The sequence below is a fragment of the Muntiacus reevesi genome, chromosome 1 (assembly GCF_963930625.1).
Source record: "Muntiacus reevesi chromosome 1, mMunRee1.1, whole genome shotgun sequence".
Classification (NCBI taxonomy): Eukaryota; Metazoa; Chordata; class Mammalia; order Artiodactyla; family Cervidae; genus Muntiacus; species Muntiacus reevesi.
In genome coordinates, this window is record NC_089249.1 from 59622586 (window position 1) to 59646681 (window position 24096).

Here is a 24096-nt window from a genome sequence, read left to right on the forward strand (position 1 = left end):
ACAGCTGAACTTTATTTGAAATGTTTTTCTTTGATTCTTTTTTTGATCTGTGTTTTGATCAGTTGTCCTTGATGTGGGTTTTATATATATATATATATATATATATATAGTTTTTATTGGAGGAGGAGGGGACAAGGATAGGATGAGTGTCTAAACTGGGTTGGGGTTCCTTCTCTTCTTTTCTCTCTTTTCCTTCCTTCTTTTCTCTTTCTTTTTTTCTTTTTTTATTGAAAAGCCTCATTTGTAAGTGTTACTTGTGCCCAGAAATGTAACTTATAGGAATAATAACCAAACAGAGTTTCCCCACCCATCTCATGTCAAGGAGGGATGGATAGCATAGTGGCACGAGCATCAGCTCTGGGCCTACAGACACAGGTTCTGCCACTTACCAACCTCTGAACACGTCACTTCACCTGTATCATGAGTTTCAGCTTATTTATCTAAAATGGGACCAACCCCACAGGGTTATGGTGAAAGTAGAATGTGCTGTGTGCAAACTGCCCAGCCTGTAGTTTCTCAGCAAACAGCTGTCGTCATGCAGATGTCCTGTTAAAGCTGTTACTGCCTAGGAGAGAGGTAAATTTTCATCTGTGAGCACATTGTGGGCCAGTGGTAGAAGTTAAATAATAGTAATAATATCATAAAACAGAAAAGAGAGTCCCGAAACGTACTCTCACATACACAACAAAGACCCCCTGTAGTTGAAGAGTAAAGGGTGGTCTTTTTCCATAAATGATGCTAGACCAATTTAATATCGATTACGGGGAAGAGAAACCTGCCACCCGTATGTCACCCCATTCACCCACACTAACTGAAGATAACTCATAAACCTTCATGTGGAAGGTAAAACACAAGAGCTTCTAGAAGGAATCATAAGAAAGTATGGTTCCTGTCTTGGAATAGGCAAAGGTTTCTTAAACAAGACATCAAAATTTTAATTTTAACTGGGAAAACACTAACTTTGAAAAAGTGTTTGCATTGTAAACGTGTATCTGACAAAGGACTCATCCCCATACTAATTTAAGGACTGATGTGAAACAGCAAAAGATAATTCAGGTTCTGAGAATGAACAAAAGACCCATGGCATCTCACAGAAGAGGAAACCCGGATGGCCAGTAATGGTACAGAAAGAGCTTAGCATCCTCATCAGGGAGTGCATGTTTAACCCACAGTTAGGAACCCACCAGAAGGGCTGATGAGATGACAGGACCAATGGATGGCAAAGGTGTGGGGCAGCCTAAACTGTGATGAATTGATTTGGGAGGTGTCAATTGGAAAAATCCCTTTGAAAAACTTTGGCAGTGTCTGCTAACCCTAGGCGTCCGCCCACCCTGTGAGCCAGCAGTTGCACCCCTAGATGCACCCCCGGGAGAAGTACGTACATGTGTCTGTCATAAGACGTGTGCAGGAGTGTTCCTAGTCACGGTGTTTGTAATAGCCCCACGTGGAACCATCCCACATAATCAGCAGCCACAGGAGAGTGTGGACGTTCATTCCACAGAGCGGTGTACAGCAGTGAAGAGTGAGCTGCCCTGTGTCACACGGGCGAGTCTCACTAACATAGCATAGAGCTGAAGAAGCCAGATTCAGAGTGAGTGCACACTCTGACTCTGCACAGAAAGTGAACGACAGGCAGAATCAATCTGTGACAGTAGCAGTCAGGATGGCGGTTACGCTGCTGGGTGGGAGGGTGGGAACAGGCGGGGAGTGGCACCCAGGGCCCTTGCAGGGGCCGTCTGGGTGGGCTCCTGTGGCGTGCACCCATGGGACAGCCAGTCAGGGTGTTCACGAGGAGGCATGCCTTCTCTTGCTTGTCACACTGACGCTTAAAACTCACTGCGTGGTTTCTGGGCGCCCAGCCCTGTGCCGCATATATACACCCTTTAACCTACCTTACCTTGCACGGCGGTTTCTTTCCTCCTCTTTTTAACAGGCCTCTTTGTTAAGCACTGACTGTCATTTCCCAGGTGGGAAGAGTGGTGCTCATGGAGTTGGTTCCCCGAGCACAGCTGGCTCTGCCAGCTCCTGGGCAGTGGGGCTGCGGGGCCAGCCCCGTGCTGTCTGTGCCCTGTTCCTTGTTCACGCGTCCAGACTTCTGTGTGGGCGCTTCCTGCCCCCTTCACAGTGCTTCTCAGGTGGACTCCCGGGGGAACACGGGGGTGTGCAGCTGTCTTGGCACCAGTCTTGTCACATGTCTAGCACGTGGTTCCCTCCCCCGCTCCGCTCTGGCCTCAGTAGTGATCCATGTGGATGCCGAAGCCCTGAGGTGGTGGCCACCCTGGAAAACGGGTACCTCTTCGCCGGCCCAGCCCTTCCTCCTCTTAGACTTGAGCACGCGTGCTCTTCTGGAGTGGCCCCGCCACCCCCCAGCTGAGCCCGAGCGCCTCATCTCTCTTTGCGTCCCTTGTGTTCCTCTGCCCTCTGTGAGCGTAGCACAGACTCCTAGATGTGTAACCTGTCCCTCCAGAAAAGTCTCCCCTGGGCGGGACCTGTGTCATAGTGCACACTCCGCGTCGGACCCCGCAGACCCCAGCGGTGTCACCGCAGTGTGTTCCAGAGCATTTTTCTGTCTGCAGTATCTTAAATACCTATTATGTGAGAGGAGTCTTCTAAGTAATACATATACGTGTCAGACCTGTGGTAAGCAGGCGTCTGCTGCAGGACTCCCTGGAATCTGTGCAGTTCTCGTGTGCGTTTTGGAAATTCTGGGCCACAGTGCCACATCTTGGGGAATGTGGGAATTTTAGTGGAAACTTGGGAACACACTCCATTCAGTCCTGTCTTCACCAGCAGTCTGGGCCTGCCAAGCTGCCGCCAGACAGAGGCGTTGGAGGAAACACCTCAAACATTCCAGGCTGGCAGCACTGGCTGGCCTTGCTGTTGTCTATAAAGACATCAGCGGGTCCCCACACCAGGGGGGTGCTCGTGCTGTGCGCACTGCATGCCTGCTGACCCTGTCTGCCTCTGCCCACCCTGACACTCACATGGCGGGACGTCTTCCTGCTGAAGTAGGTCTTCATCCTCCAGAGGGAACGATGCCTGGTGTTAATTTCTGTCCCCAGCATCACGCAGCTGGTGGTCGTTCAGTGATCTTTCGCTCATTTGTTGAGCTGCCATTAATTAAAACTAGAAAACCTCTTACTGCTGTTTGGCTTTAAAGAGATAAACGTTGGGCTTGGCTTCCCAGTTACATGATGTAGGTTTTTTAAAGCCTCTCATTGATGCTCTTACCCCTCACCTAGTGTGGTTGAAGGTGTGCGAACCAAGTCTTTGTCCTCGTCCAGAGCAAACAAGCGTGGACACGATTGGGCGGGTGCACGGAGGCCTCCCTGGGCCCCTGTGTGCGGCGAGTGGACGTGGGTCTAAGGATGGGGAGTGCTCTGCCACCATGCTGCACCCCGCGTCCCTCGGACTCCACAGATGCAGGCCAGACGCGTTCAGGGTGAGAGGGCAGGAGCCCTAGCCGTTTGAGGTAGCTTCCACAGTATCCTAGCAACTGTTTGATGTAGCTTCCACAGTATCTTAGCAGCTGGTTCCCCAGCACTGGAAGCCAGAAGTTGGAGGCGTGGGATGTCCTGTCATGAATGAGACGCTCACAAAAGTAGACTCTGTTTCCTTGTTCAGGTGTGTTGGCAGATGGTCCAGCTGTTTTAAAATGAGACATAAATGCTTCCAGTTATACTCCTTCAGATTGTGTCTACTTTTGGTTGTGCGCATCTTGTTTTCTTACATCATGAAGATCACAGCGGCTTGAAATGAAAACCGGTGTCACCACCCTGAAACCTCGCGTGTGGAGTCTGTGAGCGGCACGTCTCCTGCGCGCACAGAGGCCAGAGTGTGTGATCTGCCCTCTGACCTCGGGGCTGCCCCCCGCAGGTCTTGCTCAGCCTGCCTCACTCAGCCATGTCCTCACAGGCCACTGTTTACTTGCGTGAAAAGCAAGATTGCTCGAGGTTTACTGTCACGTCACTTAGAAAACGGGAGTCTGTCCCTTCCCGAGGTGAGGTGCTTAGCGTGAACCGCGTGGCCTGCAAGTGACCACATGCCCCTTGCTCCCACTCCGCCTGGGTTGGTGAGAAATGGAAGCTGCTCGAGTTCCTGTCAGTCACTTGACCCACCTGACTTGGAGATGTCACTGTTTTCTTAATTTGACTTCTCAGAGGTTACTATTAATGTTTTAAGTGCCACCATGTACAGTTCATTCCAAACCAGAAACAAAACTTTAGCAAACATTTATTGCCATTCGTTTTTGTCCTTAAAGTTCTGCTCCTTTGGTTGATGTAACAGACACCATTTAAAGTTTAAATTTTATTTTCACTAGACGGTCCCCACACTGCACACCCAGTGTCAGGCAGTCCTTCCTGACTCTCCTTCGGCACCGAGACTCCCTTGCTGGCTGTCTTCCCGGGGTCACCTTCCGTCTACACTGGCCATTCTCCCAGTTAGAGTTAAACCTTATTTATCTGAGAGAAGTCTGCCAGAATCCTGGTTCAAATGAGGCCCCCTTTTATTATTTCGTTTATCCTGTCATTTCATATTGTAGCTGTTAGAGCAGTTAGTAGTGTTTGTTTCTCTCTACTGAGCATTCTTGGAAGTTCAGGAGGACTGTGGGATCAGGCCTTCCCTCGTGGACACTTAGCTGAAGCTGAGCTTACAGGTAAACATACGCGTGCCCACCTCTCTGCGTTGCCTCCCTCCGTGGTGATTGCCCTGACTCTCCGTCCCTTAGTTGGAGATTGGCACGGGGAGAATAAAGACCTGAGAAATGGTGTTGTGTTTAATGAGATCCTCTTGTGGCTTCTGATGCTGGTTGAGAAACACTGACTTGTGAGAGGCCGTGAACAGGCGACCGACCCTTCCTCGGGTGGAGTGGTGGCAACTGGAGAACTAACCGCTGTTGATAACTGAGCAGATGGGATTTCATCGACCTGAGTGATCTGGCTTTTTCTAGCCCCCCAGGCTCCTCTGTCCATGGGATTCTCCAGGCACGAACACTGCACTGGGTTGCTGTGTCCTCCTCCAGGGGATCTTCTGACCCAGGGGTGGAGGCTGCGTCTGCTTTCTCTGACAGGCGGGTTCTTCCCTGCTGCGCCGCCTGTGGAGCCACCTCGCTCGGTCCTAGAGCTTAGGCTGGCAGTGCTGGAGTCTGAGCCTAGGTCCTTCCTCAGCCACACTCACTCCTGTTACAGATGCTGTCTTCCCTCCAAGCCACTCTCCATGGCTCCCAAAGAGAGCTGCCTGATTTTTCTACTTCAGCTCTTTCAGTGGATTCTCATTGTATAAAATGCACACTCCTTACAGCCTGAAACTCCTCTGGCCTCTGGCCTCGACCCCTGCTCTCTACCAGCATCCTGCCTCCAGCCCCAGCCTTGCCCAGCTCGTGTCTCCCGTCTTGGGTCCCACACGGCCGGCGCTGCCGCTGTCTCCCCAGCGCACCAGGTGACCAACTTCTCTTTATCCTGAATTCTTAGCTCAGTCCCCTCCTCAGAGAAGCCGTCTCCCACCTCCCTCATCGGTGGTCCTTGTCCTCCTGTGGTTAGGCTTGACCGTGTCAGCCTGAAGGTGTGTCTGAGGCTGATGCCCGCCTCCTGTCTAGAATGCCACAGGAGTGGGGACCTGCGTGTCCTGTTAGTTACTGGATCCCCGGCACCGAGCCTTCGTGTTTGTCAGATGAGCACCCAGATGACAGTTAGATCCTGAGAGGCTGGGTATGTGTTAACAGTGGAAGCCTGCGTTTGTATCTAAATCGCTTGCTCTCATTCCAGTGGAAGTGTCAAGCAGCATGTTGTTCACAGAGGAGAGCGAAAACATGTTGGAAGTATTAGATTTCTGAAATTGAGTGAGGTTGCCCCCAAAGTGGGACAGCCAGTACTTTAGAAGTTTTAAAAAGACCTGTATCAAGGAAGAGCTTGAGACGTTAGTATCCCCCTGCAGCCCGCTTGGCTCAGGTGTCGCGGGTGCTTGTTTCCAGCTAGTGCTGGAGTCATTTGCACGCTCTCAGTTCCTGCTGAGGTTGTCTTGACTGTGAAGTGGACACCGCAGTGCTCCTCCTCTAGTGAGAATCATCTGTGCGCTCAGCCCGCCTGGTTGTGATCGCGGTGCACGCAGACAGCATGAGGCTTCCACAGGTCTGTGCCCATCCAGACCTGTGGGCCGGCCGCTCTTGCCTGCTGACTGGTTGCTGCTGCGGGTGGCAGGAGGAGAGGCCACCAGCATGGGCTGGGTGACCGTGGGGTTCATCGTGTCCAGAGACTAGTGACGTTTGGACTAAGGACAGGTGGTGTGGGTGCTCGGCAGCCCGCACGTGCAGTGCAGTGACTCCTGGGAGCTGGCTGGCTCTCGTCTAGCCCAGAACCCTCCAGAAGGCCCCGCACTGCTTGTGTTCTTCATGTAAGCCTTTGCATTTGAGAACTGTTTTTGACCCCTGGCTATGCTTTATTCATATAAAGATGTTGTTAGTACCAGGCAAACAATAATCTTCCATAATTTAGATGCAGTTACTTAGTTTTTTCTGGGCTTCCCAGGTGGCTCATTAGTAAAGAATCTGCCTACGATGCAGGACACACAGATTTGATCCCTGGGTCAGGAAGATCCCCTAGAGGAGGGCCTGGCAACGCACCCCAGTATTCTTGCCTGGAGAATCCCCATGGACAGAGGAGCCTGGCGGGCTCCAGTCCACGGGGTCCCAGAGAGTCAGACACGACGGAGTGACTGAGCACACATGCACCTTTCTACTCTAAACTTTAATTTCATTTTAAACTGTTCACTGTTACTTACAAAGATGTTTTGCGGAGGTAATCACTCTGACCAGTATCTGAGGGCTTGTTTTATCTTTTGAGAAAAAGGGACTCTGTTTCAAGTCTTATAAAACCTGCCACTCCTTCCCCTGGTGTATAGGCAGAGCTCAGAAGCTTGCAGTCAGCCTGGCCGGAGGGGACTGCTCCGGGCCTCTGCCAGGTCTCCCCTCATGGGCTGGTCCCCCATTATGGGCTGGTCCCCGCTTATGGGCTGGTCCCTGAGGAGGGCTTAGGGCAGAGGGACGGGGGCTGGAGCCCATGTCCAGACCAGGCCTGACCCCCCAGTGTCCTCCGCCTCCTGGGTCTGTTTCCTCATCAGTAGAAGGTCTGGTATCACCTCCCCTGAGTGCTGTGCTGGCGAAGCTGGAGGCTTTGTCAGTGCCTGGAGTGGCCCTGCGGGTCATCACACCACTGGTTCTGTTATGCTTATTATTACTGTTATGACTTCATGCAGATAAATAGCAGTGGCTTATATGAGAGACACTTAATTCCCCTGCACAGCTTTGCCTACACTGATTGAAGCTAGAAATTTGTTCAGGCCAGCAAGTCCTTTCTCCCAGAGAGCAGAGTGCTGTGGACATATCCTCTCCCCTAGCGGCGGCCCTTGAGAGTCCCTGCCTCCTTGGCTGCGCCTCACAACTTTCTCTCCGTAAGAGCCCAGTGACCTCCGGTTACATCACAGCCGCCAGCGGATCCCCTGACGTGAGCAGAGCCTGGGTCCTGGCTTCCCTTGAGCAGTTCGCTGCGTCCAGAAGGCCTCTCCTGGAGGAGGCCTACCTGGAGCCCGAGGCTGAGGTGGTGTGGTGGGGGCCTGCCTGTGCCGTTGGCAGCACTGCCTGTGCCGCTCAGCTCTGGCAGGAGAACGGGGGTCTGCCCCTCTTAGTGGACGGAGGCCGGGGCCGGAACATTTACCGCCTCCTCCCCCTGGGTGAGCGTGCACACGCGTGAGCACACGTTCCACAGAAGGGTCAGGGTGAGCGGTGGTGGTGGAGGGACCGAGGGCCGCGGGCCCTGGGGTGGCCGTCCCTGCCCCCCCCCCCCCCCCGGTCCAGGCTCGTCAGTCTCAGACGGGCCTGAGCGCCCCCAAGCACACATGGAACTGCCTGGCGGCCTGGCCCTCTGGTGTGGTTTGGTTAGACGCGGCCTTGCTCCATCCCAGTCTGAGACCTGTTGTGGGGCTGATGCCAGACCAACGGGCTCTCCACGCGGCGCTCTGAAGTGGTGAGATGGTCCCGGAGTGTGTCATGGACAGGATTAGCTTCAGGCCTGGGGGACCCTTTCCCACAGAGCCCGTGGACATGAGGCACCTGCCTGCCAGCCCCTGCTCACCACAGGGCTTTGGAGTGGGGAGCGCCGGGTGGCCACGGGCCGAGGGGGGGTTGTCTTCCGTGACTTGGCCCCACGCTGACAGGCCGCGAGGCGGGGCAATGGTGGCGAGCCTTGGAGGCCGGCGCCTGACCCATCTGGGCCCTGAGGTCCTGAAGGCTCATCGCGGCTGGGGCCAGGCTGAGGACAGCGGTTCTGCCGTGCCTCGCCTCGTGTGACGCAGGGAACCTGGGGAGACAGCAGGACGGCTTTGGTTTCTAAGTGGAGAGGACCCTTCGAGCTGTGACCGTCCCCCCCTGCAGGCGGTCGTGGATGGGAAGTCAGCCGTGCGTACCGAGAACAGTGAATGCAGCCTTTGTTTCAGAATCATTCAGACGCAGGCGGGGTGTGTTTCTCTGGTGGACGCTTGTGTGCTGGGATGTTTCTGTGAGAATTCAGCAGTGTTCCCCTCAGCCTCTGTGCCACTTCCTTTGATGTTCTAGTTCCCTGGGCTGCTGGAGGCTGCAAAGGAGCCACAGCGCTCAGAGCAGAGGCGTTTCTGAGATGACGCTCTGCCGCAGTGAAGACTGAGGCTCTGCACCTTCTGGCAGCACCTGCGAAACATGAGTGTGTTACTTTACTGTGATTGTGACCTTCAGTTTGCAAATCTGGCGATAATTGCCGCACCCCCTCCCCCCCCACCCCCGGCTCTTCTCTTGGGGCTTCCCTGGTGGCTTAACTGGTAAAGAATCCGCCTGCGATGCAGGAGACCAGTGTTCAATCCCTGGGTCAGGGAGATCCCCCGGCAAAGGATATGGCAACCTGTGCCATTCCATATTCTTGCCTGGAAAATCCCACAGCCCATGGGGTCACGGAGAGTGGGACACAACTGAGTGACGGGCTCGTTCGCTTGTCACTCCCCTCTTCTCGCAGGGCTTGTTCACTGTGTTCAGCAGTGACCGTCAGCTGTGAGTTGCCAATTGAGAGAACACAGAGACACTGACGTGCACTCACTGCCAGGATGGACTCCAGACCTCGGGCGGTCTGCGTCGGTGCGGCGCTGACACACCTAGGCCGCAGAGATGTGCCCTCGGGTTAAAATGCGGAAACGCGGGGGGAAATCAGACCCTGGACACATCTGCAATTCGGAGAAGGAAGAGCGACCAGCACATGGGGTGGAGGGGGTGGTCCGTGGTGGGGCCTGAACACACGCTGGTTTCCAGCGCCCTGCGAGGGGCCGGTGTGCCGTTTGCCCCTTGAGGACTCTGACTTTCTGAGTGAGGAGAGCCTACCGTTTACCTGAGCAAAGTGATGGTTGGAGATGAAGGCGCAGCTTGGATGCAGGTCGCCATGCAGAGTGTCCCGGCGTTTGGAGGCAGAGCTCAAGCCTGCAGGTGGGGGTGTGGCTCCTCGCTGGCGGACAGTAGCGATGTTTTTCAGACTTGTCTCCTCCACGAGGACCCTCTCTCCTGGGTCCTCTGTGTCACAGGCAGACTGCCCACCATCCAAGGGAGCCCGTACCCGCCCCAGCCCCACTCGGGTGCCCGCTGTGGTGTGTTTGCACAGGGGCCTGCTCCGGCAGCAGCAGCCTTGGTGTGGCCTGGGCTTCCCTGGCAGCAGTTTAGGAAATGCCTTGTTTTTTTTTTCCTCAGAGAGTAAATACTTGAAGAGCAGAGCAGAGGTTGCTTAGGGGTCTCCTGCAGACGGGGTCGGGGTCAGAGAAGTGAGCCCACCAGGGACACGGTCCCCCGGGCGCTCACCGTCTCTCCGACTTGCGTGGCTGGGGGAACGCAGGACCGTTGTCACTCCGCAGGAAGAGGAGTCGCCCTCAGTGTCCTGTTCCCGCCCTCGTCCCCTCTGGCTGGCTGGTTTTCAGCAACATGAAGCATTTCAGAAAAGTCTTGAAACAGAACTACTGCTTTGCACTCTGAAAAATTCTGCAGTTTTAATTAGTCTTAAAAGATGCTAGCTTAGGTGTGGATGTTAACTCCGAAGCATCCTTGTGTTGAGGGAAGCCTCAGGGCAGGTGGCGATGTGGTTTGAAACCTCACGAGGTGGCCCGGGTGTCCTGTCCTCAGGCCAGCTTTATCCGAGGTGCTGGCGTGTGTTCTCTGCCCTGCTCAGTGGTGTGCTTGGGAAGTTTGTTAGGTGTGTAAACCCCTGGCTGTACATGGGTTTGTTGTCTAAAAATAATTTTTTAAAATATTCTGCAACTGAAAGGAAATATAGATACTATCTGTAGCATACGTATCTGTTATGTGCATATTATACATATAATATTAAATATATACACATTATACATCTACAGACATGTTAATATATAAAAAACCATAAATAGATACTACATAGTTTATGTACATACACACATATATCCTGAGAAATCAGTAAAATCTTCCAGCATTTAAATTGCTTTAGTCTAAATAGCTGAAGCTCCAGTAGTCTGGCCACCTGATGTGAAGAGCTGACTCATTGGAAAAGACTCTGATTCTGGGAAGGATTGAAGGCAGGAGGAGAAGGAGGCGACAGAGGATGAGATGGTTGGATGGCATCACCAACTCAATGGGCATGAGTTTGAGCAAACTCCAGGAGATAGTGAAGGACAGGGAAGCCTGGCGTGCTGCAGTCCTTGGGGTCGCAAAGAGTCAGACACAACTCAGCAACTGAACAACAGCAAGTAGTTCAAGTTTTTAGTGCCAGTACTTTGAAAAGTTCATTCATTCATTCAGTGAGTATTTATCGGTTCCTTCCGTGTTCCAGGGCAGTTTGGCAGACCTCTTCTGTAAAGGGCTCCTTTTAACCAAGTATTTTTGCCTTTGCTAAGCACTCCGTCTCCATCACAGCAGTCCAGCTCAGCTGCTGAGCACAACAGTGGCCATAGAAGAATCGTACATGCATGGGTGTGACTGTGTGCCAATAGAACTTTATTTATTATGGATACTGAAATTTGGATTTCAAATAATTTTTGTGTGTCGCAAATTGGTATTCCTCTTTTTATTCTTTCCCCCAACCATTTACAAACATGAAAACTAGGGGCTTTGTGGGAGGTTTGGTAGTTAGGGCCTCACTGCTGAGGGCCCAGGTTCAGTCCCTGGTCGGGGAGCTGAGATTGCACAAACTGTATGGCGTGGCCAAAGTAAGTTAGTTAATTTAAAAAATATGAAAACTTGTTAGCTTGCATCCATGCGAAAACACAGGCCATAATTCCCCCAGCCCCTGTTTTCAGCAGCTTCTAGACACCAAACACAGTGACCAGAGCAGAGTCCCTGTCATCGCGGGGCCCCCGTCCCCGTCACTTGAAGGCCTGAAAGTAGCACTGATTCCAGAAACTGAAAGTCCAGTGAAAGTCGTTCTCATCAGCGGCCTCAGGATCAGTGTTCTGACTCACCTGGCTTGGCTTTTTCATGGTGAGCTTGGCACGTCAGTCCTAGCCTAGGTTAGCAGTGTCATGCCGTGGGGTCTCTGTCTGTCTCCAGTCGCCTCCCAGCCCGCACTCCCCTGCCCTGCCCTGCCTCCTCACCTGCCTGGCGCGAGGTTACAGGGCTCAGCGTGGAGCCGACGATGCAGAGATGATGCCCTCGTGGCTGCTGCCGCTCAGGTGCTCGGTCTGGGGACCACGTCTCACTCCTCCTCTCCAGGCCCCGAGGTTCCCAGGTGCTCAGTCCGTGCGTTCATCACTAGCTCTTTCAGGGTACCACGTGCTCTGATGAGGGGCCGGACTGTGAGTCCTCACTCCAGTGCTGATCGCAGGGTTCTTTGAAGGCAGTTTTGTTACAAACAGGCTCACGCCTTCTGTTTGGAGTAGCTATGGAAACGTTAGAAGCTCTCTTTTTAAAGACGAGCAGACAATGAAGCGCTTGGAGTGTTGGTAGGATTAGAGACTCTGGAAGATGTTTAATTTTCTACCCCCCTCTTGCTTGCTTTCTGTCTCGGTAGAGAGGGAACAAGAGGGCAGTGTGAATATTAACCAGGCCGCTTTCATCTCCCTGTGACCCTCCAGGCTGTCTGGGTCTGCGGGGGCGCCCAGCCCCGGCCCTTCCGGCTGCTAACGAGGGGAGTTGTGCATATTCATGAGCTGGGCCCAGGGCTGGGATTCCCTGCTTCTCTTCAACGCAGATGTTGTGAGGGAACAACTTAAAATTAGGAACTCAGAGACCCTGGACAATAGTGCCAGGATGTTCTCACTGGAAATAGACACACGTTGGAGGATATTGGCGTGGTATTTGATTTATAGGCGGACAATACAAACCCCATACGCGGTACTCACTTAGGTCGAGGTGGAGCACACACCTTTCATGTCTAATCACGCTGAGTGTCCGTCTAATCATGCAGAGTGTCCGGCAGGACTTGGTGAAGTCTACCTTAAAGAGGAAGTAAGGTTGGTTTCACTTATGACATAAAGAATATGAAATGTACATCTGAGTGAGACGTGTTGGGGTCTCGCTGTTGTTTTGAGTATTTTTCGATTTTCAGTGCTCTGGGAAGTTGACCCCGCCGTGGCTGTGTGGTCTTACCACCCAGACCCCTCCCATGCTCTCCATTTAACCCATCTCTCTGCTCTTTGAACTCCAGTTTCAAAAGAAGACTGAACTGCCTCTTCTGCCTTGGGCTCCAGGGCTGCCCCCGTCAAGCTGTGCCAGGAGCCTGCTTCCCGGGAGTGAGGGTCACGTTTGTCACCAGAGCCCCGCCTGGGAGCCCCGCCCTTGCCCAGGCGCGCGTAGGGGTGGTCATCAGGACAGCCGTCATTCATCTCACTGTTTCCTCCGCTCAGAGTAGTGACCGTGTGAGCTTTCTACAGGAATGAGCTGGTGAACAGTGGGGTAGGATGTTGAAACACCATTATAGGACATCCACAGAATGCGGGGTTACTCCCTAGGTTGACGTGACTGAAACCCACCCTTCTATCCATCCACACCGGAATTCTCCTGTGTTTTGTCATCCTGGACCTTTTATTTATACGGTCCAGCTTCCTTGCCCTCGTTGCATTTATATTGGTTTACTTTCATCTAATCTTCCACCCTGTGAAGGCCTGAGTCAGGAAACCACACCAAGAACAGAAAGGATAAGCACAGCCCGTGTGGGTCGCTGCACTGCCCCCACACCCCCTCCACACACGCACACTCACACTGACACACACGGTGGGTGGGGGGTGGTTTCTGCTCGCTCGACATCAAACACATGCTTCCAGCGCCATGCTTGGAACAGAGTACAAGAGGTAAATAAGCCATCATCCTGGCTTGTGAAGAGCTCACAGGGTGTTGGGGCGGACGGAAATACCAACAAATAAGCATAGCTCCCAAGATGTCAGCACACACGTCATTATCCACTGTGTGTCGGGTCTAGCTGCATGCCGGGGATGAGAAAATGGACTCAGTGTGGCTCCTTCCCTCCAGAAGCTCCTAGACACATAAGCAGATCAGCAGGTACAGTGTGATGAGAACTGGTAAAGGAAAAAGAAAAAGGGAGAGAATGTTTTGGAAATATGCAGTAGGCGCGCCCAGCTCAAACTGGTGTTGGGGCTGGCCGGGACACAGCGGGTGGGTTTCCAGGAGCGGGGTCTCAGCTGCGTGCCCTGGGTGGGGAGGGCCAGGTGAGAGGGAGCGGGTCCCAGGTCAGGGCTCGCATGTGCAAAGACAGGGGGCGCCTGGCAAGGTGATGTTGCCGGAGCCCGGGGTGTCATTTGCCCTGGAACTGAGATATCTGACAGTCCAAAGCTCTGGAAGACGGCTCTTTCCTCCAGAGACACTCAGCACTGGCAGCTGGTGGTGACAAGCCTGGCATCCGATGCCTTGGTTGCAGAGCTAGCCAGCCTTCCAGTTGTGAGGCGCTGTCAGTGCATTTATGGGAATTTCCCCTCTCTTTCTTTCAATTAAAGTGAATAACCAGGAAGCTTCAGAAAGAAGTGTTTTGCGCCTGTCATTTAGCATTGGAGAGTTGTCACACACAGGAACTGGAACGCTCCAGGCTTACACACGGTCTTGCCCAGATTCACCCTCAGATGTTCGCTCCTCCATTCAGTTCTCTTGATCCCTGCCTCATCTCTTTCTGCAACAAGGGAGGAAATGGGTTTGCATGATGATGATGTCGTCCTGCATGAGAAGTGAATTTTAATGAGTGACCCTTGCTGAGAAAGTCAATGATATGTTGAAGGTCTTTGTTGCCGAGGATCATCCTTTTCTCTCTTTCCCATCACAAAGTGGAGGTTTGGTGATTGTGGAGAAGAAGGATAAGTTCAGCTTGTATGCATTTGAGAGTGTGGATTCATCTCCGGATAAGACGTACAGCCTTCTAAAGGCCCTGGGCTTTGTCGTCAGAGGGTGACAGGTCCTGGCGAGATGAGAGCATTTTCCCACCAAACAGGCAGTTATCTATAGGATTGCATCAGCTACCATTCTCTGCCCTTTGGAAAAGGTTGGTCATTTGTACCCACCAGTGGTCTTGCTGGTCCGCCTCCAGAGACCAGTGGGTCGTGGCCTCCTGCTGACCTGCAGCCGTTCTGACGGAGCCCATCCTGTGTGGGGTCCGTGTGCGCTCACGACTGCGGACCGTGTCGGAGGAACCGGGAGGGAGCAGCCAGCAGGCTCTTCCTGAGCCCAGAGCTGCCGGCTTCCTGTATCCTGGCCGCCTGACTCGAGTGGACGGGCTCATGTTCTGCTGGTTTCCTTCCAGGTTAGTGAACTAGGGGCAGTTGGGTTCCCGCGCTTTGTGCGCATGGAGGCCTTTCTGTGTCACTCTTGTGCTGAAGAGAGAAGCCTCACTGCCGAGCCGGGTTTGGGACGGGATCCGGAGCGCGGACTCCTGAGTTCAGGGACCCACCTGATCGCTTTTGGGGGAGCAGATGCCTCGATGTGGCATCAGATAGGCCTGCCTGGGAAATACTGGTAACAAGGAGGGACTCATTTTTCCTGCTACCGTCCGTCTGATCACGGGGCAGGGAGGCCTCTGTTTCTTGGAAAAAGTGTTTATTCCACGCTTGGCACTTTGTTCCTTCTGAACCAGCAGAGGGTGCCAGGCCCACTGTTCCTCGTGTCTCTGTGTCCCTGTGCCCAAGACTAGAGCACTTTCATGGAAGGGCGTTACAGTGGCCGCCTAGTGCCCTCCTGAGGTTCCCACAGCTCTCAGTAAGCACAGACCTCTGAAAAGAGCGCTGTGATTCTGTGTTCCTCGGGAGTTGTCTGTGTGTCCATGACGGACACCGTACGCAGCACCTGAATCAGGGGCGGGGCACAATGAGGCACCGCGTTCAGACCAAACAGTAAAATACAGAATGAGGGAGGCTCCATGGTGACTCCCAGGAGACAGTTTTTAGCTATAGCTGGGCTTGCTTTAAACAGGACGATCTTGCCTGATTCTACCCTAGCGTCTTTGTGACTCTTTCTATAATGCTCTTATTCCTTCTCTGGTGACTCAGTGACAAAGCTGTCCAGCACTCACACACGAGTGTGCCTGTGTGTGCGTGCGCACTCCCGCGTACACGCTTGTGTTCACACACTCCCCATGTGGCTGTTCTAAGCCTTTGCCGCCTTCTTTGTTCTTTCAGTCCAGTACCTCTCCGTGCCAGTTGCTGGACAACACACACACAGTGTTGGACACAAACGTGTGTATGTGCGTGTCTTATGCCTTTTGAATTATTTCCCGCTCTGCATGCATATTCATAGCACATCCTCCAGGAGAAAGTGCTCGTTGGTTCTGGGTCTTTAGGGTTATCTGCCATCTCCTCCTTTTCTAATGATGCTCAGGTTAAAGCATGTTGATTCCTTCACTCTGCTCCCAGTTCTAACCCAGTGGGTGGTGTACGCCATCCGGAACCTCACGGAAGACAACAGCCAAAACCAAGACCTGATTGCGAAGATGGAGGAGCAGGGTCTGGCAGATGCATCCCTGCTTAAGAAAATGGGGTTTGAAGTTGAAAAGAGGGGTGACAAGCTGATTCTGAAGTCGACTAACGACACACCTCAGCTGGTAAGTATGCCAGGAGGAGGACTAGTTCCCCTTCAGTCTGTGGGAAGTGGTCCCCACTTCCCCATAACCTTCGAAGTGACATGATTCCTTCATAAGAACATGGGTAGATGTAGTTTGCCTTCTGAGATGGCAAAGAAAGCCCTACATTTAATTGCAAATAACTTTTTGTCCATGCTTTACCTTGCCATTTTCTTAAGAGAGTTGAAATTTCAGACTTGTTTTAGGGGAGAAAAAGAAAAGGCATATCAAAATTTTCATGTGTTCTAAAAGTTTCTGGCAGTAATTAGACCTTCTTTAAAAGATAGCTAGTGTTGACTGCAATGAAAAGAACAGAAAACTCCTTGTATGATATTGAATGGGTTGTTTCAGGTTTCTTTCCGTTATTTCTGTCATTGACCAAAATGCTTTTGTATTTTTTTTCCTTTGATGGTTCTTGTAAATAGCTCTGTTACATCTGCAATTTTGTTTCTTTTTATTTTTTTCCCTCTTAGTGAATGAACTCTCCATCCAAAAAAATCTGAATGTTTGGAATCTGTTTCCTGGATCTTTCGCAGTATGTGAAATCGCAAGTGTTTGAAGATTTTATTACATACACGTTCAAGAATCTGTGAATCTTCTAGATAATAGAGTTAAATGCGTATAAGCTTAAAAGTGAAAGTGCTTGAGTGTCCTGTTGATTCTTTGCTTTAAAATGTAGCTGTCTGGTTTGCTTCTGTCCCCGTGGAATACAATGTGCGTTTAAGTGATAGATTGTACTTACTGTGGCCGCAAAAAATAAATTCCTCTTGCTGGGCGCATGTCCCTTCTTTGGCAAAGACTTGGAAGTTTGCTCAGGTCCACTCACTCCTTCCCTTTGTCTCCTCTTGTGGGGTTTTCTGGGCTCTGGCAGGCGGCTGAAGTAGTTTCTCACTGTGATTAATTCTAGCAATCGCTTTTCACCCCTTCTGCCTTTCCAAAACATTGACAAGACTCATTTCCAGTTAATTAATTCGAGAGATGGCGAAGAATAGAGGGCTCTCGCTCTTCACTTCAGGTCCTGGGCGGCGTTGTCACTGAGCCCTGTCCCTCTGGAATGTGGCAGGAGCGAGCGAGTGAGGGGACGTGTGGGCCATTAACTCTTCCCATTCCAGATCACCCCAGACCTAGGTGTCCCCAGACCCCTGAGGCTTACCAGCCAGTGCCTGCGTCAGCCACCGCCCTGGCTGTAAGCGGGAAGGAAGATCTCATGGTTGTCTGTGTGTGCAGAACCTCGGCATTAAAGGTTCATCTGGGGCTTCCTCAGTTTAAAAGGCACGGGTCTCGGGAAGGCGCTGCTCAGTTTTGGCCGGGGCAGGGGAACTGCACAAGTAGCTTGGGGGAGAGGGGCATCTTGACCCGTGTGTGTCAGTGTGCACACACTCAGAGGTAGCTCTGGGTCAAACGAGCACTGCAGCCTTTGTAACCACCCGGCTCACTAATGTAATCAGCAAGTGCTCGGGGCGGGTCACGTTGCGGCTGCTTAACATCTGTTGTCTTCTGGAACAGACGTGAAACCTTGCATGGTTCCTGTTGAACCTTCTAAAATGAAAATGGCAAAGACCCAACCAGAAGTTTTCCAGAAATACTGATTGTTCCAAAGTAAAGTGCTCCTAAGTTTTTGTAGCTGTGCTTAAATTGCTTTGAAAAGGGGAAAAAAAAAAAAACACCAGCTAAAGCATGTTAAGAATGAAGTAAAAGTTTTCCCACGTGCGGTCTAATGTCTACTATATAACTGAGGAAATGCCAGCTTCTACGACTGTAGTCGTCTATGAATAATGTTTACTTCTGTCCTTTGTGACATTCCGTTGGTAAAGAATCCTTTGCAAAATCCAGAATGCACGAAGAAGCCCTTCTCTTTGGGACACAAGGAGTTAAACCCCTCGTCTCTAACTAGAAGTCTGGCCAAAGGGGAAAGCAGTGGCGGTCCCTTTTCCTTCTAACAAGTCTGCAATAGACACTTCTTTTTTTCCCTGTCTGAATGGATGTGTGCACACCAGTGGCATCACACAAACATGTCGGTGTAAGCCATGCATTAACAAACACACATACATCACAGGGAGCCTTGTGAAAATACAGAATGGGGTGCGGACTGTGTTTTCTAAACAGGAAATGCAGGGCTTGCATAGTGAAAACATGCTGATGGCTGCATTGTGGCCGCGTTTGATGCCTCCCGACACACTAATTCCTGAACACAACAGCCTCCCTGTCCTCTGCCAGGGACTTGGAGCTTCTGAGAACCGTGTTTTACACGCTACAGAGGATTAAAGCACCACCTCAATCAGTCATTTAGAAGGAGAGGGAAAAAAAAAGGCAGCCTAGCCTTACAGAATTTGTAAAGAGAGAGAGCGGTCACAGCAAGTTTTGTGACTATATTATTGCTTTCAAGAGCAGACTGACAAAGCAGTTCAGTTTTGTAGCCTGGTCTGTTCTAAGAGATAGCGGAGGAAGGCCTTTCTGCCCAGCGTTGAATCCGAGCATTTACAGCATGATGTCTTTTAATACCTTAACAGCGGATGTTAGTTTTTCAGAAATACTTGTTTTCACAATTTTCATCATAAGCTATTAGAATTTGTCTTTATGTCCATTCTATTAATACAGTTCATAGGTTTGACTCTTTAGGAAGCTGAAACCAGATGCATTTTTGTTCGGTCACTTCTGAAACTGACCAGAATGCTTTGGAAGCTGCCGAAGGAAGCCTGTTTGAGGAATGATCGAGGTCATGTGGGCTATTAGTAAATCTCAAATCAGAAATTGAGATTTTTACATGTGTATATCTTGTGTCCATTAGCTTCTGAAGGCATTGATCTGCAGCTGTCACAGTGACAGCTGGCATCTAAATCTTAAATTTTTTGTGCTCTTTTGATCTGTATTATTTATATGAATAATGATAAATATGCATGGGTAAACCAAGGTTTGGGGACAAAAATGCTTTGTTTGCAAGAAGAAGACCTAAATATATATTTATATAAAATGCTGTCAGTAAGTTCTGCACAGAAAGGAATCAGTCTGCGTCGGAGAGGCAGTAAGATAAGACAGAATTTTTAAATGCAGGGAAGGGAAGGGAGGGAAGTACTTTAACATTTAAGAGAAAAGGTCCTTTCAGTGCTGTCCAAGGTTCTGATAATTTCCGCTATAGTGGCCTGAATAAGGAAAATCAGTTAAAAACCTTTTAAAAAAGAAATTTAGATTTTTTTTCTCCCCTTGTGTTTATATGATGGAATATCTATTTTCTTCTTCCCTACGTATTTTAATATATTTTTTGGAATTTTTCCTATTTAGGTGGCATTTTACAACATAAACACGATTTACCATCTATAATATATATGAATTTTAAAGGTAAGCTTTTTCTGTAGATGCAGTGCTTACAATTTGTCCATGTCTTCCCTCATCACAACCAAAAACAATTATGTTGAAGAAATGACTTTCTGAAGGCTTTGATAGTTGTTTATTTCTGCTTAAATTGAAACCTTAAATTAGGAAATTAAGTAAAATGTTTCATTTTGGTTAAGCAACGTAGTATACCTTGCTCATTTGCATATAAAGTTGCCTTAGGCTTCTCCTTCAGTTAGGCAGGCCCTCACGGTGTTTTGCAGCCTGGATAACAGCGTTTACCGCCACCGTGTGCAGTGTGGCGGTCAGGAGCATAAACCCGGAATGGGTGCTGGAGGCCAGGCCCGCTCTTTCACCTGCGAGACTACGGCAGATGCTCTCATCACGAAAGTGGGGCTTGTAACACATACAGCCGCTCCGAGTGTGTGAGGGTGAGCGTGAATGTGTGTGGAAGCGCCTAGGACAGTGGCTTGTGCGTGGTAAACACTCACTCATGCTGCCGTTGCCGTTTTTAGGCCTCCGACACCGTCACTGAGAGCGTGTCTGAGGGGCATGTGTGGAAACGGTCTTGTCTTCTGCTCCTCCTCTGAGCCCACCAGAGTGCTGGGTATACAGTAGGCGCTCACTAAGGGTGTTTTGTCTCTTTTGTGGATCCTTGTAAGGTGCTTTCCACGTACCAGGCAATGTTCTAAGCGCTTAAAAAATACTAACCCCTAATCCTCACAAAAGTTAGGCAGTCTGTTCCAGTATTAATCCCATTACATGGATGAGGAAGTTGAGTTGCAGAGGTTAATGCCTGGGGTCACACAGCAGTAGATGCTTAATGAATAATTGCTGTGGTTAATTAGCAGGGAGTGAATGAGGGGAAAAATACGGCTTCTTTTCCCAGAAGCAGAGAAAATAAATGCAGCAGAGGTGCCTAAATTGTGGCTCTCGATACAGAGCCCCAGCGTGTCTTCGCTCATTCAGGTCCGACTTTTTGTGACCCCATGGACTGTAGCCTACGAGGCGCCTCTGTCCATGGGATTTTCCAAGCAAGAGTGCTGGAATGGGTTGCCATTTCCTTCTCCAGGGGATCTTCCCGACCCAGGAATCGAAGCCGGGTCTCCTGCATTGCAGGCAGAGGCTTTACCCTCTAAGCCACCAGGGAAGCTGTATGGGGAGAACATGATTAGAAAAACCCAAACTCACATCTCAGCTCCACCTCCTGCCAGCTCTGTGGCTTTGCTGAGGTTGCTTGACCACTCTGAGCCCGTTTCCTTCTTGAGCAGCATACCAGGCAGGTCCTCGGATACAGCACTAAACAGGACACAGTCCATGGTCCCCTGAAGCTGACATTCTGATGAGAAGAAACAGATAGCAATAAGAGCATCACATACTCTAGTCCGTGCCGTGAAGAAAACAAGGTGAGGATGTAGTTTAGTTCTGACTTCAGGTAAGCAAGGAGGGAGCAGCGGGAGAGAATTCACCTCTTGTGCATCTTGGACGATGCTTCTCTCTGCTTGAGTAAACTCAGGGGTAGTTAGTTGTGAGCAGCCCAGGGGAGGGACAGCGTTTCCAGGGCAGTCGGGTCGTTTTCTTCCCCCTCTTCCCTCCCTCCCTCACTCTTTTTCCCGCTGGGCCTCAGCTGTCCCTTGCTCCCAGCCAACTGTCTCGAGACTGCTTGTGGATGTTCTTGCCCTGATCTGCACGATGGATGGAGCCATCCTGTGGTCAGCGTGCAGTGGTCTCTCCTCTCAGTGAATGGTAAAAATAGTAAAGGAGAGTAAACATTTGATGACTGTACTTGTAGAGTTTTCCTGTTTTTGATTTATAGAACAATATGCTCAACAACTGCAGAGTACATGTTCTTTTAAAGTATACATAGAGTCACTTACCAAAAATTGGTCCTTTTGCTGTGCCCCAAGACAGGTCTGAATGAATTTCTAAGGATTGAAATCATACACACAGTATGTTCTGACCCTAGTACAATTAAGCTACATATCAATACCAGAAAGGTAAGTGGAAAGTTCCTTCGATTTTGTAAATTAAATAATGTGTTTTTCAAATACCTAAGGGTCAAATGAAGAAATAGAGATTAGGAGATATTTTTAACTGGATGTTAATGAAAATGCTACAAGTCAAAGCTTGCAGGCTGCAGGACCTTCCCTGGCTGGTCCAGTGGCTAAGACGCTGTACTTCTAAGGCAGGGGGCATGGGTTTGAGCCCTGGTCAGGGAACTAAGATCCCACGATGTCGCATGGCGCTGCCACGCGCGCGTGTGCGCGCGCGCGCACACACACACACACACACACACACACACACACACACACACACACACACACACACACACACACACAAAAATCGTGGGCTGCAGCTAAAGCTATTTTTAGATGGAGATTTATTACCATAAGTGCTTCTCTAAGAAAAGACAGAAAACCAATAAGCTAAGCATTATCTTAAATAGGAAAAACCACAGTTGAAGGATAATAAAGGAATAAATATGAGAGCAGAAAATAAACTGGAAGCAACCACAATAGTAATAAAAAAAAACAGAAAATAAGAAACATACAAAAAAGATAAAGCCAAAAATTGGTTCCTTGAAAAATGCATTAAATTGAGAAATCTGTGGTAAGACCAGTAAAGAAGACACTTAGAAAATCATTATTCCTATAGATCTTATGGACGTTAAAAGTCCTTAAAAGAATATTGTGAATATTTTATGTTAGTGAATTTGAACTTTTAAGATGACATGGACAAATTCCTTTAAATAAAAAAGAAAATCCTAGTTTTAATATTGACTCTTTAATACTTCCACAGAGAAGACTCCAGGCTCAGCATCAGCAACAAATTCTACCAACATTTTAGAAATACTGGCAACCACACACAAAATTCCAGAAAAGGGGGCGATTTCACAAATTTTTGTAAGGCCAGCATGATCCTGATGTTAGTCTCATGCCTGAACATAGATCCATCCAGACGTCCTGAACACGTTACTAACAAACCATATTCTAGGGATGCAGAGATTTATCGAGCATGGCTTTGCCTACCAGAGCAAGACCCAGTTGTACTCACAACCAGTCCTTCCTATCAGGAAACTTCCACAAGCCTCTTATCCTCATCCATCAGAGGGCAGACAAGAATGAAAACCACAATCACAGGAAACTAAGCAAACTGATCACATGGACCACAGCCTTATCTAACTCAATGAAACCATGAGCCATGCCATGTAGGGCCACTGAGGACGGCCGGGTCATGGTGGAGAGTTCTGGCAAAACGTGGTCCATGAGAAGGGAATGGCAAGCCACGTCAGCATTCTTGCCTTGAGAACCACATGAACAGCATGAAAAGGAACAGGAGGGAAGTTGCTTATTCTGATAAGGAGTTACCTATGAACATGCACTCAGCAGATACCAGGCAATGAAGAAATGTTGAAAATTGTCCTCTTGACATTACAAAGGCAAGGTTTTAGTCACAGTTCACCACTTACAATGGAAAGGTGAAATAGCCAGTGAAAAACACCAGGAAAGGAGGTGGAAGGAGGAGAAAAACTCAGAATTGCTGATACAGCTAATGCAGAAGGAGTCTGCACATAAAGTTAGGGTGAATCAATGAAAATAGCAGGTTACTGAATACAAGATTAATATACAAAGATACATTGAATTTCTACAGACTAGCAACAAACATTTAGGAAGTAAAAAATTTTTAATTTAAAAATGTATAAGGAAAAAGGTATAAGGAAATGGAAAAAGCCGAAAACAGCCAAGACACTGAAAGAAGAGCACAGTGGGTCGAAAGAACACAGTGGGATTGAACGACTGAAAGCCAGGTTTCCGTAGGACAGCATGCATTGGCCCAAGGATAAATAAATAAACCAGAGAAACAGCAGAGGCCAGAAACAGACCCTCACAAGTGGACACTGGGTATATATTTAAAGTGGCGTCACAGAACACGGGGAGAGGGGGATCTTTCCATCAAATCCTGCTGAGACCACTGAATATCTAGGGAGGACAAAGGGGCGAAATGACCCCTACCTTGTATCATGTGAAGACGTCCCTTCCTACTTGGATTGTCAGTCTGGAAACAGGAAAAACAAACTACTAGGAGTTGTAGAAAATGAATCTCACTTTAGGGTAAGATTTCTTAACTGTGTTACAAAAGTGGTTAAAATGGGCTTTATTAACAGCTCCAGCATCACCTATAAGATCGTGAGACGGCAATGGCAGGAGTGTGGGGGACTGCAGCCACGCTCAGCGGGGTGGGTGCCCAGCATTACAGGTGATTACTGTGGGTGCCCGTGGGCTGTGGCCCGCCAGGCTCCTCTGTCCATGGGGTTCTCCAGGCGGGAGTACCGGAGTGGGTAGCCGTTCCCTTCCTCAGGGGATCTTCCCGAGCCTGCGTCTCCCCCGTTGCAGGCGGATTCTTTGCTGTCCGAGCCACCGGGGAAGGCCCGCTGTGTGACTTTCTGTAAAGTTCACCTCGTCCTGCGTGTCACTAGCCCGGGCCGTGTCTGGTCAGGAGGCTTGTGCCCCCTCAGGCGCTGGTGGTCCCGACGGCAGGAAGGGGGTGGGTTCTGTCCCAGTGCCCGCACCTGTGAGGTCAGCCGTGCGCCCGAGGGATTTCCTCCCGGCCCTTCCTTCTGGTGTCCCCGGCCTCTTCGTGCAGCCGAGGGCCAAGTGGGCACAAGTGTCTGGCCGGAGTGTCCCAA

At 50.2% G+C, this 24096-nt stretch overlaps 1 protein-coding gene across 1 annotated transcript in view; it reads left to right on the forward strand.

The window, feature by feature from the left end:
• The window catches only part of ATXN10 (ataxin 10), a 138985-nt gene extending 122131 nt beyond the window's left edge, over positions 1–16854 (forward strand). Inside the window, exons 11-12 of the mRNA XM_065945285.1 lie at positions 15874–16061; positions 16553–16854. Coding sequence (XP_065801357.1) covers positions 15874–16061; positions 16553–16555 — 191 coding nt within the window. The 3' untranslated portion in view covers positions 16556–16854. The remainder of the gene's footprint in view (positions 1–15873; positions 16062–16552) is intronic.
• Positions 16855–24096: the final 7242 nt, after the last annotated feature.